Raw genomic sequence first — 23183 nt, forward strand, 5'->3', positions numbered from 1 at the left:
TTTAGAATCATAGCTAACAGAACCAGACAGCGAATTAGAATTAATTTTGCACAGCGAGTTGTTGTGATCTGGAATGCACTGTGAAAGAAAGGTGTGGTGCTGGATTCTCCAATTTTGCCCCCCCCCCCCCCCCCCCCCCCCCCCCCACCCCCCCCCCCCCCCCCCCCCCCCACCCGCCCGCCCGCCCGCCCGCCCTGGACACAGTCCGCAGCCGCCGCGCGAGGTCAACGAAAACTGAGACCACCCATGTTCCACGCTGTCGGGAAGTCGGCCCATCGAGGGCGGAGATATCGGGCGAGGGTCTCCGGTGACATTCTGAGGCCGTCCCATCGGCGCACGCACCGATGGTGCTGTTTTGAGGGGGCGGAGCATCCGAAAAACGGCATCGCCCCCGATTTTGCCATCAAAACGGATTCTCTGGCCAATCGCCGAATGCGACTTCGCCGTTGGAAATCGGAGAAACCAGCCGGTAGTGTTAGCAGGTTTGCTCAACTTTCAAAAAGAAATTGGATGTGTACTCAAAGGGGAAAGTTGAGCAGGGTTATGAGGACAGAATAGGGGACAGTGGAACCAATTGGATGTTACCTTCAGCCCGTGGCTCTTTGAAGGTATCATTAACCGGTGGGACCTGTGGTCACATTCTCCACATTGTGAGTCCTGTATCAGGTCCATTAGTAAAGGGTGACGTTGGGAGAGGGCTGGGTGATTGAGTTGGACGCGAGCTGCCGTACTGACCTTGTTACATGGCCTCTCCTCTCTCCCTGTAGGTTGCTGTCCGCTGGTGTCCCCACCTCGCACCGGCACAAGTTGGGTTGGACCCCACTGATGGTCGCAGCAATGAACAAGAACCACAGGTAGGTGCTCCCAGCCGCTAAGGCCAAGCTTCTCTACCTCTCTTCCATCGGGAGTGTCCCCTGTCGCCATTAACCTGGTGACACCTTCTGCTTTTAATGACTGGTCTCAGTGTTTACATCCATGGTTTTATACAAATGATTCAATGAAAATGGTTTCTCTTCCTGCCAATTGGCTGAACTTGAACCAGTATTTCACACTCTTGGTGTTATATTTAATGCTGAGATGAGCTTCCAACTCCTCGGCCCAGCCGGTTTCCCCATTCGAACATTGCCCCAACCTCAGCTCTGTTGCTGGGTGTACACACTCTTCCCCCCCACCCCCCCCCCCCTCCCCCCCCTTGACCATTCAGATGCTCTCCCGACCGGCTCCAGTCTTCCATCAACTCGAACTTGTCCAAAGCTTGTATCCCAACTCGCACAATATCTTGTTCAGCCGTCGCTCCACCTGCTCACTGACCGATGCCAGCTCCCAGGCGGGCGGTGCTTGTTCAGCCGTCGCTCCACCTGCTCACTGACCGATGCCAGCTCCCAGGCGGGCGGTGCTTGTTCAGCCGTCGCTCCACCTGCTCACTGACCGATGCCAGCTCCCAGGCGGGTGGTGCTTGATCTTTTAAATTCTCAGTCATGTTTTTGAATCTCTCCTCGGCCTTGTCCCTCTCTATTTCTGTAATCTCCAAGATCTTTGCACTCCTCCACACATCCCTGATTTTATTCACCACGCCATTGGCAGCCGTGCCCGCTGCCGCCTCTCTCTCCTTCACCCCTCCAGACTTGAAAACAAATGCAGACCCCCATTCAGAAAATCCCCTCACTCCTCCTGGAATAAAAGGGACAGGAACAATGTGGGTACAGAATTGGCTGAATAATAGGCAGCAGGGAGTAATGGTCAATGTATATTTTTTGGTCTGGAGGAAGGTTGTAGTAGCGTTACCCATTGGGACCCTTGCTTTTCCTGATCTACGTTAATGAACGAGATCTCGGTGTGCAGGGGACAATTTCAAAGTTTACAGCTGACGCAAAACGTGGAAATATTGTAATCTGTGAGGAGGACTGTGAAGAAGAACTTCAAAATGACGAGACAAGTTGGTGAAGTGGGCAGACAGGTTGCGGATGAAGTTCAATACGGAGAAGTGTGATGTGATGCATTTTGGTAGGAAGGACATGGAGAGACGATACGAAATAAGGGGTAAAATTCTTAAAGGGGTGGAGGATCAGAGGGGCCTGGGTGTTTATGTGCGCAGATCATTGAAGGTGGCAGGACAGGTGGAGAGAGCAGTTAATAAAGCAGAAAGCACTCTGAGCTTTATTAGGGGCACAGAGTACCAGAGCAAGTGCTGAACGTATACAAGACACTAGTTAGACCTCAGCTGGAATATTGTGCACACTTCTGGGCGCCACACGAGAGGAAGGATGTGAACGCATTGGAGAGAGAGCAGAAGGGACGTACAAGAATGGTTCCCGGGATGAGGAACTCCGGTTATGAGGATAGATTGGAGAGGTCGGGAATGTTCTGCTTGGAGGCTGAGCGGAGATGTGATAGAGGTGATCAAAAATCATGAGGGTTCTACAGAGTCGACAGGGAGAAGAACCAGCTCCCGCTTGTAAAAGGGTCGCGAACCAGCAGGGGCACAGATTTAAAATGATTTTCGAAAGAAGCAAATGTGACTTTTGAGCAAGCATTTTCACCCAGCGAGGGGTTGGGGCCTGGAGTGCACGGCCTGAAGGCGAGGTGGGGGCGGCCTCAATCGAGGCTTTCCAGAGTGTGCAGTTGCACGGGGAAAAGGCAGGGGAATGTCGCTAAGTCGCAGAGCTCATTCGATGAGCCGAAACAGGTATGATGGCTGAATGGCCCCCTTCTGCGCTGTAACGATTTGTGATTGAAAAGATGGAACCTCTGATAGTGCAGTACTCCCTCTGTACTATATTGGAGCGTAAGCCTGAAAGGGGGGGTTGTTGGAGGGGATGGGATGGGGTAGCTGGAGTCATATATAACCATTCCTGCTGTGAAATTAAATTTCAAACTGTGAGTCTCTGTGAAAGGTTGTTTCCAAGTCTCAGAGACCCTCCCGGAGAAGGAAATCCTCTCTCGGCTGTCTCCAGTTCATAAGCCAAAGGCTTCAATGGTTCAGAACAAGATCGGCAGCAGACCAGGGCACAAAAGAGGCCGTGTCCACTTTAGACTGACAAAGTGCAAGCACGTGCACCCTGTCGCTGTGCAGGGGGAATGTCTGCTCCCCCTCGCAGTTATTTGATGTCCTTCGGTTGCCGTCTCTCCAGACTCCCCGTGTGTGTCTGTGTGTGTATGGAACCTCTTTGGTTCTACAGAAAACCTGCCTTTGATGGCTCCTGTGAAAAAGCTGAGCAGACGAGAGTGTTGGCCGGAGTGGGTGGGGGGGGAGAGGCAGTGGTGGTGGTCATGGGCCACACACTAGGTTGAGGGGACACATCCTGCTTCATGTCGCTTTGAAGTCCGAGAGAGTCTGTTTGCGATTCGAGAGAGAGAGTTGGGAAGTAAGAAAGGATAAGAAAACAGCCTTTGGTCTTTTTCTTTCTTTCCGAAAGGAGAGAGCGAGATCGTGGACACAATGAGCAGCCAGTCAAGTGTGACTGTTGCCCTTTCTTGCAGCTGGCTGCAGGAATTTAGCAGATTTGGAGTTGAGGGGCTGCGCGTTTGCCCCTGGTGTTCCCCCCCCCCCCCCCCCCCTGTTGGCACACCCCACCCCCGGTGTTCCCCCGGCCTCCTTCACCCCTTGGCGTGTCCCCCCCCCCCCCCCCCCCCCCCCCCCCCCCCCGGTGTTCCCCGGCCTCCTGCCTCCATTGGCTGTTCTCCCCCCCCCCCCCCCCCCCCCCCAGCGGTCCCTGGCCTCCTGCCCCCCTCAGCATTCCCCCCCCTCCGCCCCGGCATTCCCCGGCCTCCTGCCCCCCCCTCCCCCACCTTTGTTCCCCCGCTTCCTGCCCCCCCCCCCCCCCCAGAGTTCCCGGCGTGTGTCCCCCCCCTCGTTTCCCCCCCCCCCCGGTCTCCCGCCCCGCAGCTTTGTCATGTCAGGGCCAGTATATTTGTTTCATTTCCAAACTCGGATGAATAACGGGGGGGAGAAGCAAAAGCATCCAGACAAAATGTAATTGTGCCGAGTTATATTGTTTGGAAATCTGGCAAACGCTGGAGGGAGGCAGCAAATATTTGGTAAAAAGGAGACAGGTGTATGTTTAAGCTGTTGAACTTTATTTACCCGTAATTAATGCCTTTAAGTGACAATGTAGTGTTTAAGATACTTGACTAACGATGCAGAAAACATCTGCGGTAATTAGCAAATTCCAAATTGCTGTCAAATAAAACGCTGGTCTCATTTAAAGTAACCATGAATCTGTCGTTGAAGAAAACCTAACTGATTCACTAATGTCCCTTCCGGGAACCAAACTGGTCATCCTCGCCAATCAATGTTGACTGTTCACAGCCCTATGAAATATCGAGCCAGCGATTCCCAAACTCAAATTATGGTTTATAAAACTCTTTGGGTTGTGAGCCGGCAATTGTTGGCCATTCCTAATCTCCCTTTTTAGACCATTTCAGGGGTCATTTCAGAGTCAACCACGTTGCTGTGGGTCTGGAGTCACATGTAGGCCAGACCGGGTAAGGACGGCAGATTTCCTTCCCTGAAGGACATTAGTGAACCAGATGGGTTTTTACAACAATCGATGATAGTTTGCTGGTCACCATTACTGAGACTAGCTTTAAATTCCAGATTTATTAACTGAATTTAAATTCCACCAGTTGCCGGGGTGGGATTTGAACCCTTGTCCCCAGAACATTAGCCTGGGCTTCTGTCCAGTGACATTACCACTACACCCCAAGGAAAAAGAGACACCTTGGGATGTTTTAATGCATTTGAGATGCTTTATAAATGCAAGTTATTGTTCTTGGAATGGAGAACAAATGCCGGTTTTGCTAGCAGCACCCATGTCCTGAGAATAAATGATTAAACCCATGTATAAATCTCAAAGTTGAAACACTGCCGCCTGAGTGTGTGTGTGTATGTATTCCACTCGTGTTCTGACTCTTAATTTCTGTTTTGTCTTGGCTTGCCTAAATTAGTGTTATTCTTGTTCTTCGAGCAGCCAAATAATAAGTTCAAGTCCAACGACCTGGACTCATAACCTAGGCTCACACTCCCAGCACTGAGGGAGTGCTGCACTGTCAGAGGGTCAGTACTGAGGGAGTGCCGCACTGTCAGAGGGTCAGTACTGAGGGAGTGCTGCATTGTCAGAGGGCCAGTACTGAGGGAGTGCCGCCCTGTCAGAGGGTCAGTACTGAGGGAGTGCGGCACTGTCAGAGGGTCAGTACTGAGGGAGTGCTGCACTGTCAGAGGGTCAGTACTGAGGGAGTGCTGCATTGTCAGAGGGCCAGTACTGAGGGAGTGCCGCCCTGTCAGAGGGTCAGTACTGAGGGAGTGCTGCACTGTCAGAGGGTCAGTTCTGAGGGAGCGCTGCACTGTCAGAGGGACAGTACTGAGGGAGTGCGGCACTGTCAGAGGGTCAGTACTGAGGGAGTGCTGCACTGTCAGAGGGTCAGTACTGAGGGAGTGCTGCACTGTCAGAGGGTCAGTACTGAGGGAGTGCTGCATTGTCAGAGGGCCAGTACTGAGGGAGTGCCGCCCTGTCAGAGGGTCAGTACTGAGGGAGTGCTGCACTGTCAGAGGGTCAGTTCTGAGGGAGCGCTGCACTGTCAGAGGGACAGTACTGAGGGAGTGCGGCACTGTCAGAGGGTCAGTACTGAGGGAGTGCTGCACTGTCAGAGGGTCAGTACTGAGGGAGGGCTGCACTGTCAGAGGGTCAGTACTGAGGGAGTGCGGCACTGTCAGAGGTCACACCTTTCCCATCAGGTGATATAAAAGATTGCAGCATTATTCAAAGAAAGAGCAGGCAATCCTACCTGGAGTCCGAGCCAATGATATCATTCAACCCAACACCATCGGGAAAACCAGATCAAATGGGTCATTATCACATTGCTGTTTATGGGAGCTTGCTGTGCTCAAATTATCTTCCCTGCTTTCCTGCGTCAAAAGCATGTCATTGGCTATAAAATTCTTTTGGATGTGATGGGCACTATAGGAATGCATCTCTTGCTTTCTTGTGAAAATCTTTGTCAGGCCACGATGAGGCTACACAAGCCCCTGGTGGTGCTTTGCCCCGAGCAGCTGTTTATTTGATGTTGGGCTCTTGTTGCTGATCCAGGACGTTGCTCTGGGTTTGATGTGACACCTCGGATGTTTACCTAGCTGTCCAGCGGCCCCACTGCTCAGGAGAAAGCCGCGTCCATAATTAATTGACCCATCGCACGTTCTGTTTCCCAGCGCCCTGGCCATTGTGTGTGTGTCCAAGGAGCCTCTCGGGGACCAGCAATCGCCCTGGTTCACCACACATGACCACCCCATTTACTTCTGTTTCAGAACTCAATCGGATCAACACCCCTTTTGCACTCCCACCCCCGCTCCACGTTAGTTGTTAGCCTGCCTGATTGTAATTACCATTCCCAAGTTTAACGGTTTGACAGGATGATAGCCTGAACAAAGTGCTTTACAGGTTCTCCTGTACACTCTCTTACCCAATCTCTGCCTGATTCTCTCACAACTCCTCTCTGTTTAGCTGTTTAGGGTCTGTTTAGCACTGGGCTAAATCACTGGCTTTGAAAGCAGACCAAGGCAGGCCAGCAGCACGGTTCAATTCCCGTACCAGCCTCCCAGAACAGGCGCCGGAATGTGGCGACTAGGGGCTTTTCACAGTAAACTTCATTGAAGCCTATTTGTGACAATAAGCGATTTTCATTTTCATTTCATTTCATTCTCTGTCCCTCGCTCGCTCTCCCTGGCTCTCACTCTCGCTCTCCCCTGCTGCCTCTCCTCGCTCACTCTCCCTGGCTGTCACGCCTCTCCTCGCTCGCCCTCCCTGGCTGCCTCTCCTCGCTCGCCCTCCCTGGCTGTCTTCCCTCGCTCGCTCTCCCTGGCTGCCTCTCCTCGCTCACTCTCCCTGGCTGTCTCTCCGCGCTTGCTCTCACTCTCGCTCTCCCTGGCTGTCTCTCCGCGCTCGCTCTCCCTGGCTCTCACTCTCGCTCTCCCTGGCTGTCTCTCCTCGCTCGCTCTCCCTGGCTGTCTCTCCGCGCTCGCTGTCTCTGGCTGCCTCTCCTCGCTCGCTCTCCCTAGCTGTCTCTCGGCGCTCGCTCTCTGTGGCTCTCACTCTCGCTCTCCCTGGCTGTCTCTCCGCGCTCGCTCTCCCTGGCTCTCACTCTCGCTCTCCCTGGCTGTCTCTCCTCGCTTGCTCTCCCTGGCTGTCTCTCCTCGCTCGCTCTCCCTGGCTGTCTCTCCTCTCGTTCTCCCTGGCTGTCACTCTCGCTCGCTCTCCCTGGCGGTCTCTCCTCTCTCGCTCTCCCTGGCTGTCTCTCGTCGCTCGCTCTCCCTGTTTTCGCTCGCTCACTGTCTGTCAGATCTGATGTAAACAGTTTTCACTAATGTATTGCTCACCCACAGTACTTAGCTTTGTGCTTTAGCAATATCTGCTCCATCCAGGACTTCAGAGTGATGGCGCCTCAGTCAAATGCTCGTGCTTTGTCCATCTCACAAGATTATTAAAGATGAGGGAGGCCATTCAGACCCTGTAAAGCCACAGACCCTAACAGAAATCCCAACATCAACACATTGAACACCTGATTGAGCTTTGCTTCCACGAGGCTGGATGGTAATTGGTCACTCTGTGTGTGATAATGATGAGAACATAAGGTAAGAGCAGGTTTAGGCAATGCTGCTCCTGTGCCTGTTCCACCATCCTGTAAGACCTTTGTAGTGGTCTTGTATTCACAGTCAAGGTCTCCGTTAACAACTCGCTGAAAGCTATGGTGTCGGTACCGTCGCCTAATGGTTATGTTACTGGACAGGTAACACGTAGATTTCAACTAATAAATTCAAGACTAATAATCCATTGCAATAGCGGTCAGCCAACCGAGCACACACACTATTAAACTCTTTATCCACTGGCTTGAGGCTGGTTCGAGAACTCGGGGACACGGTTTCAGAATAAGGGGGTCTCCCTATTAAGACGGGGATGAGGAGGAATCGTTAGTGTTTGGAATTCTCTCCCCCAGGGAGCAGTGGAGGCTGTGGGTCAGTGAATATGTTCAAGGCTGAGGGAGTAAAGGAGGACAGACAGGAAAGTGGAATTGAGGCCAGAATCCGATCAGCCATGATCTTATTGACTAGCAGAGCAGGTTTGAGGGGCCAAATGGCCTAATCCTACTGCAGTTTCTTATCATCTTATGTTCACAAGAGTCCCAGATCTCTACATCACAATGTGAGCATTTAAACTCAGAATATAAGGAAATAAAAAAGCATTCTCGCTAGAAGACGTCAGATTATCGTAAAAATCAACTGGCTCACTATTGACCCTTTTAATTGGAAGGCAATCTGCCCTCCTCGCCCAGTCCCGTCACTCCAATCCCACATCACATTCCCGAAGGTGATTTGTGGAAATCCTTGGGGAAGCTGCCACATGTCGTAACTCGTGCTAAGTTCTGTTCATCCATCACCTCTGACTATTGCTGACCCACATTAGCTCCCACTCTGGCAACATCTCGATTTTAAAATCCTCATCCAAGTTTTCAGATCCCTCCATGGCCCTACAACCCTCGGAGATCTCCGCGCTCCTCCAATTCTGACCTCCATGGGCTGGTTTAGCACAGGGCTAAATAGCTGGCTTTTCAGGCCAGCAGCGCGGGTTCAATTCCCGTACCGGCCTCCCAGAACAGGCGCCGGAATGTGGCGACTAGGGGCTTTTCACAGTAACTTCATTTGAAGCCGACTTGTGACAATAAGCGATTATTATTGTTAAGTCGTTGGCCCTTGGCTGTCCAATAATTACAGTCAGCAGTTTTGTAAATTTAAACACAATTACTGTTTATTTATAACCAGAACTATCATGAAATATGCAGTAAATACAACTGGTTAACAACCAGCTAATACCTACCACCCACTTTCCCTGTCCCACCCTTTACACAACCAAAGAGAAAATGCTGGAAAATCTCAGCAGGCCTGGCAGCATCTGTAGGGAGAGAAAAGAGCGAACGTTTCGAGTCCGATGACTCTTTGTCAAAGCTAACAGACAGAGAAAGTGGGAAATATTTATACTGTGGAGTGAGAATGAAAGATGAGTCATAGCCACAGAAACCCAGGGAAATGGGGTGCTAATGGCCACAGAAAGCAAGGGAAACGGGGTGCTCATGGCCACAGAAACCAAGGGGAAAGAGTGTAAATGGCAGTCCCCAGAGAGAACAAAAGGTGTGAGAGGCCAAACAGCAGAGAAACTAACATCAGAGGGTAAACTGTGAGAGATAGAGATGTGGGGGGAGGGGGAAGGGGAGAAAGGGGAAGGAAAGGTGGATAAGATTGGGGGAGGGGGGTTAAATATATATTCAGAAAGAAAGAAATGGTAAAAGACAGTGAAAACAAATGGGTCGAGGCGGGGTAGAGCTAATCACCTGAAGTTGTTGAATTCGATGTTGAGGCCGGAAGGCTGTAGCGTGCCTAACCGGAAGATGAGATGTTGTTCCTCCAGTTTGCGTTGAGCTTCACTGGAACATTGCAGCAGGCCAAGGACAGACATGTGGGCATGGGAGCAGGGTCTTGTGTTAAAATGGTAAGCAACGGGAAGGTCAGAGTCCTGAATGCGCACAGATCGAAGGTGCTCAGCAAAGCAATCACCCAGTCTGCGTTTGATCTCTCCGATATAGAGGAGACCACATTGGGAGCAGCGAATGCAATAGACCAGATTGACAGAGGTGCAAGTGAAACGCTGCTTAACCTGGAATGAGTGTTTTGGGCCTGGGATGTTAAGCGGAAGAGGTAAAGGGGCAGGTGTTACACCTTCTGCGATTGCATGGGAAGGTGCCATGGGTGATGGGAGAGGTACTGGGTATGGTGGAGGAGTGGACTAGATTGTCTCGGAGGGAAGGGAAGATGTGTTTGGTGGTGGCATCACGCTGGAGTTGGTGAAAATGGTGGAGGATTATGCTTTGCATACGGAGGCTGGTGGGATGAAATGTGAGAACAAGGGGGACTCTGTTCTGGGAGGGAGGGAAGAGGACGAGGGTGGTGGCGCGGGAGATGGACCGCACACTGTTGAGGGCCTGTCCACAACTGTAGGTGGGAAATCACGGTCGAGGAAGAAGGAACACATTTTCGAAGCACCATTTTGGAAAGTGGCATCATCGGATCAAATGCGACGGAGGCGAAGGAGTTGAGAGAAAGGGATGGAGTCCTTGCAGGGTGCAAAGAGCTGTAGTCCAGATAGCTGTGGGAGTCTGGGCATTACACACGCACACAAGACAGACAAGCACAGAGGGGAGGGGAAGGGGTAAAAAATAACAAGGATGAAGGTCAAAAGGTCTTTGCTTCAGATGGTGAATTCTTTTAGCACACTGTCTTCGCAGTTCACTTGTTGGTGAAAACCAGTAATGGTCCTCTTTGTAAAGCCATTCATTCAAGGTCACAGGAGTTCAGAAAAATGTTGTACTCACAGGTTTTCTGGAGAGACACTTTATTTCCCATCGAACTGGGCCTCAGGCTCGAGGTTTGCATTCAGGCCTCTGTCTTTCTGTGGAGAGAGTTGGTCGGTTCTGCGTCACAGACAGTCACCCAAGGCCGGAGTCAGACCCAGGTCCCTAGTGCTGTGAGGCAGCTGTGCTGTGCCACCGTGCCGACCCTTACATTATATAAATAAAATATATAAAGCTGCGATATAAATTAGGGGCGGCAGGGTGGTGCAGTGGTTAACACTGCTGCCTCACAGCTCCAGGTTCGATTCCCGGCTTGGATGACTGTCTGTGCTGTCATGTGAGGGTACCTTTAAGACATGGATGTTTAAGCAATGTACCTTTAAGAAAACAGTGATGTCATAGAGTGGGTGGAGCTCAGCTCAGTTCAGCCATTTTGCAGTTGGGGTTTTGCAGTTTTCCAGATGTCTTTAAAGAATTTACTTGTGTGGGTAAAGTTTACTCATGTGTATCAGGAGGAGCAGGTAAAGAAGTCACAATTTTAAGAGATACAGGGGCTAGTCAATCTTTAATGGTAAGAGATGAGGAATTATGTAGTTTGGGAAGAATGTTGCCAGAAAACGTGGTGATATGTGGAATTCAGGGTGAGAGGAGTAGCGTTACATTATATAAGGTAAGGTTGGAAAGTCCAGTGAAGAGTGGTGAAGTGGTAGTAGGAGTAATAGAGAATCTATCTTGTCCAGGAATACAGTTTATCTTGGGTAATGATATTGCTGGATCACAGGTGGGAGTGATGCCTACTGTGGTTGATAAGCCAGTGGAAAATCAGTCAACTGAAGTGTTGAAGGACGAATATCCTGGGATGTTTCTGGATTGTGTAGTAACAAGGTCGCAAAGTCACAGGTTAAGACGAGGAGAAATCAAAGAGTGAAGTTGAAGTGCAATTATCAGAAACGATTTTTGATCAGATGGTTGAAAAAGAACAAGAACAGGTGGAGGATGAGGCGGATATTTTTAGTTCAGGAAAATTGGCGGAGTTACAATAGAAAGATGTAGAAATAAAACGGATATATCAGAAAGCATATACTGAAGAGGAATCTGAGAGTATACCAGAGTGTTATTACCGTAAAAATTATGTCTTGATGAGAAAATGGAGACGGATGAAAAGTGGGCAGAAGTTCATCAAGTAGTATTGCCGGTAGGGTATAGAAAGGAGGTGTTGCGAGTTGCACATGAGGTACCAGTGGGAGGTCATTTGGGAATAAGGAAAATTCAAGCTAAAATCCAGAAACATTTTTATTGGCCTGGACTACATAAAGATGTAGTTACATTTTGTAAATCATGTCACACATGTCAAGTGATAGGGAAACCTCAAGCAGTGATAAAACCAGCGCCCTTAATACCCATTCCAGCATTTGAGGAACCTTTTACAAGGGTCCTAATTGATTGCGTAGGACCACTTCCGAAAACAAAAAGTGGGAATCAATATCTTTTGACTATAATGGATGTGTCTACTAGGTTTCCAGAGGCCATTCCAGTACGTAATATTACAGCTAAAAGGATTGTGGAGGAGTTACTTGAATTCTTTACTAGATATGGACTACCCACAGAAATTCAATCGGATCAAGGAACAAATTTTACTTCAAAGTTATTCAAAGAAGTTATGGATAGCTTAGGAATAAACAATTTAAATCAACTGCGTACCATCCAGAATCGCAGGGAGCGTTAGAAAGGTGGCATCAGACATTAAAGACAATGTTGAGGGCGTATTGTCAAGATTATCCAGAGGATTGGGATAAAGGAATTCCATTCGTACTGTTTGCAATTCGGGATGCACCTAATGAGTCAACCAAATGTAGTCCTTTTGAACTAATTTTTGGTCATGAGGTAAGAGGACCACTTAAATTGATTAAGGAGAAATTGGTGAGTGAGAAATCGGAAATTAAACTATTGGATTACGTGTCAAATTTTAGGGAACGATTAAATAGAGCAGGTGAATTGGCTAGACAACATTTGAAAGTTGCACAAAATGTGATGAAACGGGTAGCGGACAAGAAATCCAAAGTTTGTAGTTTTGCCAGTGGGGATAAAGTTTTAGAGTTGTTACCAGTGGTAGGGAAGCCTTTAAAAGCTAGGTTTTGTGGACCTTATCAGATTGAAAGGAAATTAAGTGAGGGGAATTATGCGGTAAAAACACCAGATAGAAGGAAGACTCACCGAGTGTGTCATGTGAAAATGCTTAAAAGGTACTTTGAAAGGGAAGGAGAGAAAAAGGAGGTTTTAATGATTCTAACTCAAAGTGACGAACCAAATCCAGATGACTGTGAATTTGACATACCTCAAATTAAATTGGAAATGAGGATGTTCTTAAAAATTGGGATGAATTGTTAAGTTACCTTCCAGAGGAAAAACGAACTGACCTGAAAGAGTTATTGATATCACATGGGCAAGTTTGCAGAGATAAATTGGGAAGTACTAAAATGGCTGTACATGATGTAGATGTGGGAAATGCTGTTCCTATCAAACAACATCCATATAGACTTAACCCTTTAAAATTGGCACAGGTTAACAGAGAGATTGGGAGTATGCTGAAGAATGGCATAATTGAAGTGGGTTGCAGCCAATGGAGCTCACCCATAGTGATGGTACCTAAACCAGACGGTACCCAATGGTTGTGTGTGGACTATAGAAAGGTGAATGCAGTTACAAGAGCGGACTCTTATCCTGTCCCACCATTGAAGGATTGCATTGAGAAAGTGGGACAATCTGCTTTTATTTCCAACTTCCAGACATGGAAAGAGCATTTAAAACATCTTATGGAGTTCTTTGATCGACTTCAGGAGGCGGGTTTGGTGATGAACCTAGCCGAAAGTGAATTTGGAGAAGCCCGGGTCACTTTCTTTGCGGAGTTTCCAATACCCTCAAGACGAAGGGAAATAATGCGATCTCCTAGCATGAATGAATTTGATCGAACAGTTGTGCAAACGTTTTGTGGCGTGATTACTCCACTGATGGACTTGCTAAAGAAACCTAAAAAATGTCAATGGACAGCGGACTTTCAACAGGCATTTGACTGCCTGAAAGCTGTGATCACCAATGTTACTGTATTGGAGAATTGCAAGGGACTCTGTGGTCAGATTGTACTAAATTATCTGATTCTGAAGAGAATTGCCGAGGAGTAGAGGAATGGATGGATCGTGCAGAGACTTTGTTCAAAGAGACTGTCAATCGAGAAGGATTTCGGTTGGAGGAAGAAGAACAAAGAAAAATGGACTATATTATACCTGTTTGCGTGTGTTGTTTTCTTTAAATGAAATGTATATTTACTGTGTGCATTTCGTAGTGGATGGTGCAAAAGTGAAAAATGAAACCATCTTGAAGTTGATGGTTTATTTTTTTTTCTTGGGGGGAGGTGTCATGTGAGGATACCTTTAAGACATGGATGTTTAAGCAATGTACCTTTAAGAAAACAGTGATGTCATAGAGTGGGTGGAGTCAGCTCAGTTCAGCCATTTTGCAGTTGGGGTCTTTCAATTTGAAAAGTGCCTGGCTGGTTTTGCTGAGAGCAGCTAAAAAGTGCCTGGCTGGTTTTGCTGAGAGCAGTTTAAAAGTAGAAAGCCAGTTTGAGACAGCAGCTTGAGAAGTTCTGGTTTGCTGTGATCTGCTGGAAGGGAGAAAGCCAGGTTTGAGAAAGCAGTTTGGGTGTGTCTGGGTTTCCAGAGAGCTGCATGAAGAAAGCAAGGTGCTGGAGCTGAAGTCAACCAAGCTAATATATCTGCCATTCTACAGAAAATATATATATCCTTTAACCTGATGTGATACTGTTTAAAGGTGTTAAGTCTCTTGGAAGTTTGAAGGAACATTTTAAGGAGTTATTTACTGTTGTAATATTTTCTGAGTTATCTTTGAAGTAAGGGGTGTTAAGAGATCCAATGTTTATTTCAGATGTTAAGTTGAGTTCATGGAATAAACAGTGTTTTGTGTTTAAAAACCCACGTGTCCATAACTGTAATCCCTCACCTGGGTAAAAAGCCGTGTGCTAGGAAAAGCAACAAATCCATTAAAGGGAGAGGTTGGTTGAACTCCATGCTACATTTTGGGGTTCTGAAAACACCTCACCCATAACAGTGCGGAGTCTGCACGTTCTCCCCAGGTCTGCGTGGGTTTCCTCCGGGTGCTCCGGTTTCCTCCCACAGTCCAAAGACGTGCGGGTTTAAGTTACGGGGATAAGGTGGGGGAGTGGGCCTAGTTAGGGCGCTCTTTCGGAGGGTCGGTGCAGTCCCGATGGGCCGAATTGCCTCCTTCTGCCCTGTAGGGATTCTATGATTTCATTAAGTACAAGCTGTTGCTGACTGTGTTTGTTTTATTCGCAGTGTGGTGAAGGTTCTGTTAGCCGCTGGTGCAGATCCCAATCTCGGAGATGGGTTCAGTAACGTGTATGAGATGTCAAAGGAGAAGCGCATCCACTCTCTGGAAGGTGTGTGGTTGGACCTCATTACATTACACAACAAAGTGATGTCGGACTGCCCTTATCCTAAAATGCCCCAAATCCTGTACCCCGACCACCCCTGTGCCCGCCGGTCTGCATTGTCCCCCAAGTCTCTGAAGGCCTCATTTTAAAAATTCTCATCCTCGTTTTAAAATCCCTCCATGGCCTGACCTCTGTAACCTCCTCCAGCCGTTCAATCTCCCGGGACTCCTCTGATTCTGGCCTCTCGACCACCCCCCCCGATTTTAGTCGCTCCACCTTTGACTGCCTGTCCACAGCCACCAAGATCTAAGCTCTTGATTCCAAGCTTCTTCAATCTCTCCCCATCTCTCCTTTAAGATCTTCCTTAAAATCTACCTCTTGTGACCCAGTTTCTGGTATCTCCTTCTGTGGCTCACTGTCAAATTCTGTCTAATCACACCGCTGTGAAGCACCTTGCGACATTTTAGTCTATTTGAAGGCACTATGTAAATGCAAATTTTTATTGTTGCTCGTTCCGAGATTTCAAAAGAATCTAAAACAATAATCGTATGTTTTCTTCAGCTGGTGGATGCTTAGAAGCAGGAAATTCTATCAACTAAGTGATATCACTGCTTCAAGCCCACTCCACAGACTTCAACACTCAACCAGTTCAGTACCGAGGAGTGCTGCCCTGTCACAGAATCACAGAAATCTTACAGCGCAGAAGGAGGCCATTCAGCCCATCATATCTGTGGTGATTCTCCAAATTAGCAAATCACATTGTGCCGTCTCCCCCCCGTCCCCCGCACACTCTTCCTTTTCAGCTTGGTCCTGCCTCCACCACACTCTCAGGCAGGCCATTCCGCACCTTGTCAGAGGAGCTCAAACCAAGGCCCTGTTTACGCTGTCGGGTGGACCTGAAAGGTCTGGTGACGCTATTTTGAAGAAGAGCACAGCGGGTCTTCTCCTCCGTGTCCTCAACAACACTGACCCGTCCCGAGCCAACATCATTGAAGCAGACGGTCAGGTCATTATCACGTTGCTGTTTGCGAGAGCTTGGCCTGCACAAATTGGCTGCCGCATTTACCAGACTACAACCTTGGCTACGTTTCAAAAGTATTTCATTGGCTGTGAAGTGCTTTGAGGTGCCAGCCTGATGCAGCCGCAACGCAGGACTGCTTGCATGTTAAACTGTGGACGCAGCATGCAATCAACTGGGATTTTTAGATTAGATTTATTGTCATGTGTACCGAGGTACAGTGAAAGGTATTGTTCTGCATGCCGTTGTTAGGCCGATCGTTCCATACGTGAAAAACATAGAACATACGATAAATACATGAGGATACATAATAAAAATACATAAATATAGACGGCGGGTGAAGTATACGGTGTAGAGTGCTACCACTGTAGAGAAGATGCGTCGGACGATCACTTCAATCCATAAGGCCAGTTCAGTGTATAAAATCAGTTTGGTCTTTAAGAGGGCCATTCAGGAGTCTGGTAACAGTGAGGAGGAAGCTTTCCCCAGGCAGCGGGAGGTGTAGACAGAGTCAATGGATGGGACGCGGGTTCGTGTGATGGACTGCTAAGGAATCCCTCAACCAACAGATCAGATCAAAGCTCTGTAGTCCTGCCACATCTGGTCATGAACGGTGTTGGACAGTACTGTTTGGAAGAATGAAGGGTGATCTCCTTGCGACATAACAAGATCCAGAAGGAGCTTCGACAGGATAGACACTAGGAGGTAGACATCTGGAACAAGGTGAAAAGTATCAGGATTTGGGGTCGATCATTTAGGACTGAGATGAGGAGAAATTACTTCACTCCGAGGGTTGTGAATCTTTGGAATTCTCTACTCCAGAGGGTTGTGGGTTGACCAACTATGAATATATTCACAGGTAAGATGAACAGATTTGTGACCTCTCAGAATCGAGGGAGATGGAGAGTGGGCATGAATGTGGAGTCGAGGCAGATCAGCTGAGAACATATTGAATGATGTGGAGATGCCGGCGTTGGACTGGGGTGAGCGCAGTACGAAGTCTTACAACACCAGCTTAAAGTCCAACAGGTTTGTTTCGATGTCACTAGCTTTCGGAGCTCTGCTCCTTCCTCACCTGAGGAAGGAGGAAGGAGGACTTCACCTGAGGAAGGAGCAGAGCCCCGAAAGCGAGTGACATCGAAACAAACCTGTTGGACTTTAACCTGGTGTTGTAAGACTTGGTACTGAACATATTGAATGGCAGAGCAGGCTCAAGGTGCCACGTGGTTTCCTGTTCCCATCTCTTATGTTCATGTTCAACAATAACTGGAACATCATGAACATCCCAATCCGCAATGATGGCAAAGCCTACCAAAAGACCAGGCTGAAGCAGTTGAAACCATCTTCAAACAGAAAGGCCGAGTGGATGATTTCAGCGTCGGCCTGGGATCCCGACCTTCCTGTTGTTCGTTTTCATTCCACATGCTCCCAAGAGACGACTGTGCATCCTGGATACAGCAAAGACTACAACATCCGACAACATCCCGGTTGTAGTGCCCAAGGCTTGTGTCCCAGGACTACCCATGCCTCCAGCCAAGACTTACAGTTACAACGGTACCCAACAATGTGGAAGATTGCCCAGGTATGTCCTGTTCACCAGAAGCAGGACAAATCCAATCCAGCCAATTACTGCCCAATCAGCCCATTCTCGATCACCGGCAAAGTGATGGAAGGTGTCATCGACACTGCTGTCAATCGGCACTTACTTAGCAATGACCTTCTTACTGACGCTTAGTTTGGATTCTGCCAGGGCTATTAGGATGGGGAATGGAGTGAAGCTAGCATCCTATTAACAAATGAACAAAAGGCTTCTACCCTGCCTTTGTACAGGAGCCCCGGTTACAGGAGCCCCGGTTACAGGAGCCCCGGTTACAGGAGCCCCGGTTATAGGAGCCCTGCGGTTAAAGTCTTCAAGGCAGTCAAGAAATCCATTTTTCCAGATTTCCCAATAGCTGCACAGATCTGACCTCCAGGCTAAAATCCAGGCCTTTATTTCTCATCCTGTACCTTCTGCGACTCTAATTTACCCGATTACTCTCGCCATCGTTCCCCTTTCCCTTTCTCGTTCCTGAAGTCTGATTGGTTGAGGAGACAAAACTGTTGGTCCCTTGGTTCACCGAAGTCCCAGCTGCCCCATTGCCCGCACTGCGCCGTCACCACTCCCGCTGCCAGTGCGGTACACGGCAGCGTACCTTCGAGCCGAAGGACGACAATGTCTAACTGATGGGTCACGTTGCGAGGTGCCTCGCCGCAGGAAATCCTGAACCATTGTGTTTCCCAGTGCGGGAGGAATGCCACTTGTTGATTGGGGGGAATCCAACTTCACTCAAAACCCCCCCCCCCCACACACACACACACAATACCTCCGCAAACCTACCATAGTCCCGCTAAACACAAACGTATGACTGCAACTGTCGCGTCTAATTGAGATAAACTGCTTTGGCCCAGACTGGAAATAAGATATCCGAGACTGTGGGCTCCACATTTAATCTCCGATCAAGAAAGATGCAAACTAACCAGATTAACAAGAGACCCCGGGCGCAATTCTCCCATCGGGAGACTAAGTGCCGATGCCGGAGTGAAAACCGGAGTGTTTCACTCCGGCGTCGGAGGCCGTTCCCAGCCCCCTATTCTCCCGCCTCCGGGGGGCTAGGAGTGGCGTCGCGTCATTTACGCGCGCTGGGCCTTGGCGCCGCGTAAAAGCGCCGCCGCATAAATGTCACGGCCGGTGCTGCATATATGACGTCATTGACGCATGCGCGGTTGCCGTCTTCCCCGCGGCCGCCCCGCAAGAAGATGTCGGATGGATCTTGCGGGGCTGCGGAGGAAAGGAGGTCCTCCTTCAGAGAGGCCGGCCCGCCGATCGGTGGGCACCGATCGCGGGCCAGACCCCTATTGAGTCCCACCTCAGTGCAGAAACCCCCCTCCAGCGTTCCTGTGCTGTTCCCGCCGGCAGCAACCAGGTGTCGACGGCGCCGGTGGGAACCTGTCGTGTTGGGCAGGCCGCTTGGCCCATCCGGGCCGGAGAATCGCCGCTCGGCCGTTACAAACAGCGAGCGCCGATTCTCCGAGCGGCCAACCATGATTCTCGCTGCGCCGGTTTGGGGGGGGGGCGGGGGGAGAATCGCGTGCGGGTGCCGGGGCAGCATGGCGGGACACACGCTGCGCCCCAGCGATTCTCCCACCCGGCGCGCGGGGGGGGGGGGGGCGGAATTCTGTCCCTCATCTTTCTGGGATCTTGCCATGCACAAAATTGGCTCCCCAAATTTTCCAATTTAGCTCCTCCAGTTACTTATTCTGAGCAACGGATGTGACGAGGCCCAGCGTTAAATTATATAACAAAGGGGGGGCCATTCAGCCCATCCGACCTCTGGGAGTCTGTTATTCGAGTAGAAGCCTATCCCAGTTTTTGATTTCCAAGCTAGTTTCAAATCCAATAACTTTAAAACCACATGAAAACCGATCATTTTCTTCCCCCCCCCCCCCCCCATCTACTTTCAATAAGCAAATGAATTCCGAGAAGAGTTATTTTATTTACGTTTACCATGGCATTATTTATTTCTGTCTCCTCCACTGCCTGATCTCGATATCTCTATCTATCCATCTCTCGCTCTTCCCCTCTCTGCTTTTTTTTTTAATGTACAAATGTTACGGAAATATTACCAGCATCTGTTTCAGTGCCTACAGAGACAAAGAGGTGAAATTTTCCAGCCAGCCCCGGTGATGGATAGCGCAGGAGTCTCCGGCTGACACTTTATTGAGTTTTCTGCAGTTATCTCATGCACAGACATTTTTTACAAATGATGACTGCTCTGTCACGTCGAACCATGGGGGAAAACAACAATAACGTTTTAATCTTTTTATAGCGGAGGTTGCTAGTATCTGATATTCATCTTCCGTGGCAACTGCTGTTCGTTACACTTTTCACATCTGAAATAAAAGGGGGCTCCGCCCAGCAAATGATTCTTAAAGAAAAAACATGCACACGCCAGGGGCCCACGGACAACCCCCCACACATACACACACCCCACCTTTCCACACCCAGATCATACCTGCATTTTGCAGGTATCGTGTTTGGCTATCTGGGTCCGCGCTATTTCCGAAATGCTTAAAGGCAAAGACCGAAGATGGGAATCCACATCTTGTGTGGAAAGGTGGTCAGTCAAACCATGGGACAGTGTCATTGCAAACTTAACAGTGCAGCACTCCCTCAGTGCTGACCCTCTGACAGTGCGGCACTCCCTCAGTACTGACCCTCTGACAGTGCAGCACTCCCTCAGTACTGACCCTCTGACAGTGCGGCACTCCCTCAGTACTGACCCTCTGACAGTGCAGCCCTCCCTCAGTACTGACCTTCTGACAGTGCGGCACTCCCTCAGTACTGACCCTCTGACAGTGCGGCACTCCCTCAGTACTGACCCTCTGACAGTGCAGCACTCCCTCAGTGCTGACCCTCTGACGGTGCAGCACTCCCTCAGTACTGACTCTCTGACAGTGCAGCACTCCCTCAGTGCTGACACTCGAACAGTGCAGCACTCCCTCAGTACTGACCCTCTGACAGTGCGGCACTCCCTCAGTGCTGACACTCTTACAGTGCAGCACTCCCTCAGTACTGACCCTCTGACAGTGCGGCACTCCCTCAGTAGGACCCTTTGACAGTGCGGCACTCCCACAGTACTGACCCTCTGACAATGCAGCACTCCCTCAGTAGGACCCTCTGACAGGCAGCACTCCCTCAGTACTGACCCGCTGACAGTGCAGCACTCCCTCAGTACTGACCGTCTCACAGTGCAACACCCCCTCAGTACTGACCCACTGACAGTGCGGCTCTCCCTCAGTACTGACCGTCTCACAGTGCAACACTCCCTCAGTACTGACCCACTGACAGTGCAGCGCTCCCTCAGTACTGACCCTCTGACAGTGCGGCACTCGCTCAGTACTGACCCTCTGACAGTGCAGCGCTCTCTCAATACTGACCCTCTGACAGTGCAGCACTCTCTCAATACTGACCCTCTGACAGTGCAGCACTCCCTCAGTACTGACCCTCTGACAGTGCGGCACTCCCTCAGTACTGACCCTCTGACAGTGCGGCACTCCCTCAGTACTGACCCTCTGACTGTGCGGCACTCCCTCAGTGCTGACCCTCTGACTGTGCGGCACTCCCTCAGTGCTGACCCTCTGACTGTGCAGCACTCCCACAGTACTGATCCTCTGACAGTGCAGCTCTCCCTCAATACTGACCCTCTGACAGTGCAGCACTCCCTCAGTACTGACCCTCTGACAGTGCGGCACTCCCTCAGTACTGACCCTCTGACAGTGCGGCACTCCCTTATTACTGACCCTCTGACTGTGCAGCACTCCCTCAGTGCTGACCCTCTGACTGTGCAGCACTCCCACAGTACTGACCCTGTGACGGTGCAGCATTCCCTCAGTACTGATCCTCTGACAGTGCAACACCCCCTCAGTACTGACCCACTGACAGTGCGGCTCTCCCTCAGTACTGACGGTCTCACAGTGCAACGCTCCCTCAGTACTGACCCTCTGACAGTGCGGCACTCGCTCAGTACTGGCCCTCTGACAGTGCGGCACTCGCTCAGTACTGGCCCTCTGACAGTGCGGCACTCCCTCAGTACTGACCCTCTGACAGTGCGGCACTCGCTCAGTACTGACCCTCTGACAGTATGGCAGTCCCTCAGTACTGACCCTCTGACAGTGCAGCACTCCCTCAGTGCTGACACTCGAACAGTGCAGCACTCCCTCAGTACTGACCCTCTGACAGTGCGGCACTCCCTCAGTGCTGACACTCTTACAGTGCAGCACTCCCTCAGTACTGACCCTCTGACAGTGCGGCACTCCCTCAGTAGGACCCTTTGACAGTGCGGCACTCCCACAGTACTGACCCTCTGACAATGCAGCACTCCCTCAGTAGGACCCTCTGACAGGCAGCACTCCCTCAGTACTGACCCGCTGACAGTGCAGCACTCCCTCAGTACTGACCGTCTCACAGTGCAACACCCCCTCAGTACTGACCCACTGACAGTGCGGCTCTCCCTCAGTACTGACCCTCTGACAGTATGGCAGTCCCTCAGTACTGACCCTCTGACAGTGCAGCGCTCTCTCAATACTGACCCTCTGACAGTGCAGCACTCCCTCAGTCCTGACCCTCTGACAGTGCGGCACTCCCTCAGTACTGACCCCCTGACAGTGCAGCACTCCCTCAGTACTGACCCTCTGACAGTGCAGCGCTCTCTCAGTACTGACCCTCTGACAGTGCAGCACTCCCTCAGTACTGACCCTCTGACAGTACGGCACACCCTCAGTATTGACCCTCTGACAGTACGGCACTCCCTCAGTACTGACCCTCTGACAGTGCAGCGCTCCCTCAATACTGACCATCTGACAGTGCAGCACTCCCTCAGTACTGACCCTCTGACAGTGCGGCACTCCCTCAATACTGACCCTCTGACAGTGCAGCACTCCCTCCGTACTGACCCTCTGACAGTACGGCACTCCCTCAGTACTGACCCTCTGACAGTGCAGCACTCCCTCAGTACTGACCCTCTGACAGTGCGGCACTCCCTCAGTACTGACCCCCTGACAGTGCAGCACTCCCTCAGTACTGACCCTCTGACAGTGCAGCGCTCTCTCAGTACTGACCCTCTGACAGTGCAGCACTCCCTCAGTACTGACCCTCTGACAGTGCGGCACTCGCTCAGTACTGACCCTCTGACAGTATGGCAGTCCCTCAGCACTGACCCTCTGACAGTGCGGCTCTCCCTCAGTACTGACCCTCTGACAGTGCAGCGCTCTCTCAATACTGACCCTCTGACAGTGCAGCACTCCCTCAGTACTGACCCTCTGACTGTGCGGCACTCCCTCAGTGCTGACCCTCTGACTGTGCAGCACTCCCACAGTACTGATCCTCTGACAGTGCAGCCCTCCCTCAGTACTGACCTTCTGACAGTGCGGCACTCCCTCAGTACTGACCCTCTGACAGTGCGGCACTCCCTTATTGCTGACCCTCTGACTGTGCGGCTCTCCCTCAGTACTGACCGTCTCACAGTGCAACACTCCCTCGGTACTGACCCTCTGACAGTGCGGCACTCGCTCAGTACTTACCCTCTGACAGTGCAGCACTCCCTCAGTACTGACCCTCTGACAGTGCGGCACTCGCTCAGTACTGACCCTCTGACAGTATGGCAGTCCCTCAGCACTGACCCTCTGACAGTGCGGCTCTCCCTCAGTACTGACTGTCTCACGTGCAGCACTCCCTCAGTACTGACCCTCTGACAGTGCAGCGCTCTC

The 23183-nt window shown here is 50.4% G+C and overlaps 1 protein-coding gene across 1 annotated transcript in view; it reads left to right on the forward strand.

Moving 5' to 3' along the window:
* Positions 1-23183, forward strand: part of clpb (ClpB family mitochondrial disaggregase) — a 212413-nt gene that overhangs the window by 35963 nt on the left and 153267 nt on the right. Inside the window, 2 exon segments of the mRNA XM_072477474.1 lie at positions 768-854; positions 14763-14866. Of these exon segments, the coding sequence (XP_072333575.1) occupies positions 768-854; positions 14763-14866 (191 nt within the window).

The sequence above is a fragment of the Scyliorhinus torazame genome, chromosome 15 (genome assembly GCF_047496885.1).
Source record: "Scyliorhinus torazame isolate Kashiwa2021f chromosome 15, sScyTor2.1, whole genome shotgun sequence".
NCBI classification, from domain to species: Eukaryota; Metazoa; Chordata; class Chondrichthyes; order Carcharhiniformes; family Scyliorhinidae; genus Scyliorhinus; species Scyliorhinus torazame.